We start from the raw sequence: 7,332 nt of genomic DNA, 5'->3' as shown, positions 1-7,332 counted from the left end.
TGTACACATTTAGGATATAGAAGTCTAAAATCCATCCTTAAATATTGTACTTACTATGTAACTAATATTATCACAAAGAACGGCAAGACCTAGCAGGGAGTGAGGTGTGGGTTGAGGGTGGATGTTAAAGAGCGTGGATGTCTGATCCAGAACAAGGCTGCAAGTTCAGTTGCATTGCATTGCAGACTGCAGAGGTCAAGGAAAGGGTGTTCGTGTTCTGCCGTGAACAAGAAGCAAATGGAAAATATTTCTCATGCAAGGTGGTTATTACTTACTTCAGTATAAGCCGCTTTAAACCAGACAGGGGGGGATGTGCAGTGATCACGTGATCATCTAAAAGTTATCACGTGGTGTGGAATACGGTCACTTTTACGTCTTGTGGCTGTGTTTTGTTTTCTGAATCTTTATATGATGGGACATTAACGATATTATTGGGGTCATGAATAGGAACATAACTAAACAGGAAAAAATAATATGTATTTTCACCAATATGTTTTATTTTGTACACTTTTCAATTCATGTATAGGTATCATTTATAAAATGATAAACTTTATCGTCATAGTTAGTCAAAGCAGGCAGTACATATGAAATGCGGTACCAAACCTCAAAATTTTCCCAGCGCCTTTCAAGGAGAAAAATTACGGGCAACGAAAATAGATTGTGTGACTGGTGCCAAGATGCTTGTGTGACGCCGTCCTCATGAGTCACTGATACTTCATCCATGGGTCTTCTCGTAGAATCTTCACGTTTTTTCGCTTCTTAAGAAAACATATTTTTAAATATTAGATATTTTTCATTATGCTTTGGTACATGTGAAGTGAAATGTTAATGACCAAGAAATAATAATACTATTGATAAAAAATAATAATATTTAATAAAATCAGATAAACCAAAATAAAACTAGCGATTCATCAAATATTATATCAAGTACCAGAGAGAGCAACGGCCAGACCGTTAGTTCACCTTCACTTTCGTCAATTCAGCTTCAACAATGACCTGGGTTGCAAGGGTTCAAGTGAATGGCGGATGTCAAATATAAGAGAGCAGCACGTGCTTTCGTTTAACTTTCGTTTAACAAAGAAAAAACAAAAAATCTGATTAGAAGGATTTGGAATGTCACCAACTCTGCCCCAATGACCCAAATCCTGTAGTGCATTTTGGAGCAACCTTTACCGAAATTTCTTTTGAACACATGGAGGCGGATCGCTCATAGTGGTTTGTTGTACGCTCATGGTACCGAAGTATCGATGAAGAGTTTTTTATTCAAAGCTTTATTCATGTAGTATCTCAAGCTTGTCAGCATTACCAAAATGTACAGACTATGCCAGGAATTGTGTTTATCTTATGAAAGGCCGTGTATATTATAGCTACAAATGCTCGAAATGTCATGTCTAAATGCGACAAAGAAAAAAATAAAATAAAAAACAAACAACAGAAAAACATATTCTCCATGCAATGGAGAAAGTTTATACTGAAGTTTTGTGTCCCTGCAAGCTTCCCTTTTTCAAGTGAAGGATGTCCACCACTTATCAGTCGGGAAACTGATTTAGCTACCACCTGATCATATTTAAAGTTACATGTATATAGTTAGTCGATTAACATGCTGGTAACATGCTGCGGTAACAGAATCAAACAAATATAAATGAAAAGAAAACGCGTCTAACGGACTTGGCACTGGTAATAAACTTATGATGCACATGAAATACATAACATGTAGACCATTTCTGTCAAAATTTCATCTTGTTTACAGTACTGTACAGTGTGATTAGATTTTCCCAAACACTAGATGATTATAGATAGCATGAGATTCTGATTATACTGGGCATAGCAGCCAGTTTTATTTGTTATGTCGTATACCTGTTATTTTTGTCATAAATTAAAGTACTTCATACCTAAATTACAGAAGCAGTACTTCAATGGCTCTTTAATGTTTTCAGAGTGTCAGCTGCCCTCCCAGCAAGAATGTATGGAGGTATGGCGATCATCAGATGCAGTGTGCTTTGATGTTGATTCCACAGTCATAACAGATGAGGGACTGGACCAGTTGGCAGCCTTTTGTGGAAAGGGAGAGGAGATCAAAAAGATGTAAGATTGGCAGATGGTTGTTTATGTGTGCGCGCGCGCGCGTGTGTGTGTGTGTGTGTGTGTGTGTGTGTTATTTATATATATGTATGTGTATATAGCATGTATGCATATATATATATATATATATATATATATATATATATATATATATATATATATATATATATAATATATATATATATACATATATATATATATATATATATATATATACATATATATATATATATATATATATATATATATATATATACCGTATATGTGTATACATATGTATATATAAATATGGTGTGTGTGTGTGTGTGTGTGTGTGTGTGTGTGTGTGTGTGTGTGTGTGTGTTTGTATGAATATGTTTATATGTGTGCGTTTATATATGTATATGTGTATGTATATGTATTGTATATATTATTATATATTATATATATATATATATATATATATATATATATATATATATATATATTAATATATATATATATATATATATATATATATATTATATATATATATATATATATATATATATATTATATATATATATATATATAGTGTGTATATATATATATATATATATATATATATATATAATATTATATGTGTTGTGTTATATTATATATTTTTTATGTATATATATTGTATATATATGTATATGTGTATGTAGTATATATAATAATATATATATTATAATTATAATATATGATATATAGATTAATTAATTGTGTTGATGTGTGTCAGCTGTATGTGGTAGTGATGTATGTAATGTTGGGTATAAAAAGTATTCTTATAATAATTGATTTCAAGCATTAACTTTACTTGTAGGACATGCAAGCCATGCGGGTAGGAGGAATTTAGGGTGCTGAGAAGAGGCTAATTTCGACAACTCGAAACTACACGATTGTCGAACACACCACAAACTCACGAAAGATGTTGGGTAAGTATGTGATGTTTTTCCTTTTTTTTTACAATGCAGCTATTAACACAGATTTATGACTAGTGTCAACTACTTTTCAACATGTGTATATTGTTTATATTGCATATATGATTTAGGGCTTTGCATTGTTCATAAAAATGCATAATTAATTCAGGTCATTGTTATTAATATTTCATACTGGAATTTCATCCAATATATGTACACAGGAGGCTGGTGTCTGCCCTGCATGCTCATGATGTAGATGTTTACCTTGTGTCCGGGGGATTCCGATCCCTTATTGCACCTGTGGCAAAAATGCTCAATATCCCCTTAGAGAACATTTTTGCCAACAGATTAAAGTTCTTCTATGATGGTATGTAACCTTCTTGGATATGGTTTTGATTTTTTGTTTTCAAGTGTTTATGTATTTGGGATGTGCACAATAAACAGGTCCCATATAGCTTTAGAAGCAGAGTATTATAAAGCACTTCTTTCACAGGAGAATATGGTGGCTTTGATGAAGCACAGCTGACCAGCAGGTCTGGTGGCAAGGCTGAAGTAATTTCTTACTTGAAAAAGAAAGAAGGATATTCCAGGATTGTTATGATTGGTGATGGAGCAACAGATATGGAAGCCTGCCCACCTGCTGATGCCTTTATAGGTATGTTTCTTTCTCATTAGTGCATGGATGCACAAAGGAGTATACATTTAAACATTATTAAGTCGCTGAAAAAATACAGAATATAGATTTTTTAGAGTCGTGTTAATGTAATCTTTGTTGTCAGGGATGTGTTTGTTTTGTGGCATATCTGTATTCATCAAAAAGTTATGATTTGGTTACAGCAGTACATATGGTCAGGTAATACTGTTTGAACACATCAAATTATGATTTCATTTATTTTCAGGTTTTGGAGGAAATGTTGTCAGAGAAAGTGTGAGAAACACTGCAACATGGTATGTTACTGACTTTGCCATGCTCATTAATGAACTTGAGAGGAAAGACTAAGAACACATAAAGAACATTGATCTGAATAAATAGCAGATTGCATTCTTTGAAAAATCTTGATGATCTTAATATCTACTGTGATCTGTGTAAATGTAGCTTTAAAATCATGACCACAACCATCCATGAGATGAAGACCTAGTAGTTGTTTTTGATAGACATTGATATATATAACACTAGAACAGAATTAATAAAACATTTTGATAAGAGTAACCAAGCTACCAAGTGTAATCTTACATACAGTTATGTAACCAAAACAGAAGCCAATTATAAACTGCCCATGAATGAGTGTCAAGAAGAATGCTAGAATACACCTCTAAATATCTTAATTGCAGAAGCATAGTGCCAGTTAGGTTATCTCATTTTACCTTTTTTTTTATGTCAACACAAATGAGCATTATATAAGTAAAAGATTCATGTTCACCATATTTTTTTCTTCTTTTTAATGGTTATTTACAATATTTTTAAATTTTAATGGAAATATATGTTCCTAATGAGTATGTGTTTCAGTGATATATCAACTGGTTTGACACATAAGAAGGAATTTGCAAGATATCTGTAAATGTTAAATGGAAGCCTTTAACTATATAAGTGTTATTTAATTAGAAATAATATCTTTTCAACTCAGGAAAAAGCTAACTACATATTTCAATAGCTTCTGCATGTAGAACAGGATTTTTCCACAGTATTAATATTTAAAGTCAACAGTGAAAAATTAGATATGGAAACCAATATAATTTTTGAAGCACTTCACTGAACGACTGTATTTAATCAATGCTAATCACGTCTATGTTAATGTATGGTATTTGTAATTGTTACGTATAGATATATACGTGCCTGATTATGCATTTACCCCTACATTTTAAGTTTTATGATACAGTATATTAAAAAAAAAAACATTTACTAAAACTAATCAGTCTTTAACAGTTTTAGAATAGATTTCCTGAAGTAGACTTTGGTGCTAATATTATACAGTTGTCTTTCAGATGTTTAACATAAATATTCTTAACTCAAGAAATATTCAGGGCATATATTTAAAGTAAACAAGATTTTATAAAAAGCTTAAAATTATATTTTGCACTTACATACAAGACCTCTGCAGTGAGACAACCAAACATACAGCTGTCCTCTGAAACCTTGGTATATTTAAATAGCTAATGTATCAGTAGTGTAACTGAACTGTATATACATTAAGGCATCTAGTGTTTTGCTAATTATTTTATACATGACATATGCACAGATATGGATTTGATTGTGCATGTATTGTATGTGTTCATGTTCCTAAGAAAAGAATAGATTTAAGCATATGTATCTCAACTTCCATTTTTGACTGTTATTAAAACCGGTGATTTCATGTAAGTTGAAATAAATGGAAGTACAGCATTTATATCACTCTGATATTGCCTCAGATTTTAGCTTTTTATGTACCTTTCATGTATGTTTGAATATTAAGAACTTAATTATATCACCAGTCATGTCTTATTCATTCATTTTTTTTTTACTGCTTTACACACATTCCAGATCCATAGTCACTGGTTATTTCATTCATTACCTTTCTGGGTTAATATTATTTGAAGTAATGTGAATATTTATGTACAGCAGCCTCAATTTTTTACTAAGATATAGTATTTATTGAAAACTTTGACAAACAATGAGGTCATTGTTCATTGTTCATCTTCACCTTTACTTACATATGCAGTTTGCCTCATTATTGTGATACTACCGTGGTCATATATGTACTCATTCATGAACAACATCAATTCTTCCCTTTATTTCCAGTGTTGTTTACCTTCACTTTAAGTGACTTGAAGAAACTGTATTTTAGGTAACAACCTGGAATTACGTATTCACACTTTCTAAGGCTTGTATTTGTAATGTTTTTTTTCATGTGTTACACCATCATGTCAGGAGGGACAAATAAATAGGAAATTGAATTGCACTTTTTTCTTTTCATTTCAAAGGATATCCTTGTTCTTCTTTTTTTTTTTTTTTTTCTTCTCCTCCTCCTCTTCAGTAGGTAATTCTAACAGTTGAAGACTAGTGCTATGGATGCTTCCCTTGTGTAAAATGAATTTGTTTCATTATCCTGTGGAAGCATTAACCCTTTTAGGACACATGTAACACAAGCATAATATATAATTTCACCTAACGATCACTTCTCTCTTGAATACGTCACACAAAAAAGGAGTTGCATTTCTGGAATCTTGATATCAAAACCTAAATTAAAACCTGAAGGCATTATAGTCTAATATCTGGTGCTTTGTGTGATTGTTGGAGTTTTCCTAGTATCTCCTAGTATTCATCCAAACATGCCTAAATAGAAGACATACATTTGGTAGGGGTTACATGTGTAGGTGTTCAGTTATAGATACTGTACACTGAGATATTAACATGCAAAACCAAGTAAGAATTTACGGAATCATAAAAATATTAATCTTAAGTGTATAGTTAGAGTTAAAAGTAAATAAGTTGCTTTCATGCCGATTAGGATATGCGAAACAAGATGTAAGATGATAGGTAACTAAACAAAGATATGGATGAATTGAAAAGAGAAATAGAAAGGAATGTTAGTAAAAGCTTTTTTTTTTTTTTTTTATAAAGCCCTAATTACATTTGCAAGAAAACCATAATCTTACTATCATAGTCATATTATCAGACATTTCTAGGTGTCTGACAATAGGATTTTGAACAGTTGTACCAGGTAGACCCTCCAACAGATAGCTTAGATGCAAGCGATGTCTGAGTGCCTGTGCCAGACCCACCCATCAGCGAGGAACCTCCTACCCTAACAGAGGTTAGGATGGCGATTTCCAAGCTGAAGAGTCGGAAAGCTGCAGGCATATGTGATATCCCTGCTGAACTGCTAAAGGCTGGGGGTGAACCTATGGCCTGCATACAGTCCTGACTGCTATCTGGCAGTCTGGTACCATTCCCCCTGACCTGCTGAGGGGCGTGGTCATCCCTCTCTGGAAGGGGAAAGGGGATCGTTGGGACTGTAGCAACTACCGTGGCATTACACTGCTCAGCATACCAGGCAAGGTTCTCGCTCACATTCTTCTGAAACGGATCCGCAACCACCTACTGAGGCATCAGAGACCAGAGCAGTCTGGATTTACTCCTGGCAAGTCCACGATAGACCGTATACTAGCGCTTTGAGTAATTGTGGAACGCCGTCGTGAGTTTGGTCGTGGGATGCTTGCAACCTACATCGACCTCAAGAAAGCTTTTGACTCGGTGCATCGGGAAATGCTTTGGGAGATCCTGAGGCTCGGGAATTCCGACACAGATTATTGGCCTGATAGCAAGCCTCTATACTGGTACTGAAAGTGCTGT

The 7,332-nt window shown here is 33.4% G+C and overlaps 1 protein-coding gene across 1 annotated transcript in view; it reads left to right on the top strand.

Annotated features, from left to right (window-relative positions):
- LOC119578613 (phosphoserine phosphatase-like) overlaps positions 1-5,933 on the top strand; it is an 8,231-nt gene extending 2,298 nt beyond the window's left edge. The window contains exons 2-6 of the mRNA XM_037926180.1: positions 1,938-2,085; positions 2,949-3,017; positions 3,224-3,369; positions 3,496-3,657; positions 3,902-5,933. Of these exons, the coding sequence (XP_037782108.1) occupies positions 1,938-2,085; positions 2,949-3,017; positions 3,224-3,369; positions 3,496-3,657; positions 3,902-4,002 (626 nt within the window). The 3' untranslated portion in view covers positions 4,003-5,933. The remainder of the gene's footprint in view (positions 1-1,937; positions 2,086-2,948; positions 3,018-3,223; positions 3,370-3,495; positions 3,658-3,901) is intronic.
- Positions 5,934-7,332: the final 1,399 nt, after the last annotated feature.

Source organism: Penaeus monodon, chromosome 2, assembly GCF_015228065.2.
Source record: "Penaeus monodon isolate SGIC_2016 chromosome 2, NSTDA_Pmon_1, whole genome shotgun sequence".
NCBI classification, from domain to species: Eukaryota; Metazoa; Arthropoda; class Malacostraca; order Decapoda; family Penaeidae; genus Penaeus; species Penaeus monodon.
This window is presented reverse-complemented; position numbering and strand designations above follow the sequence as displayed.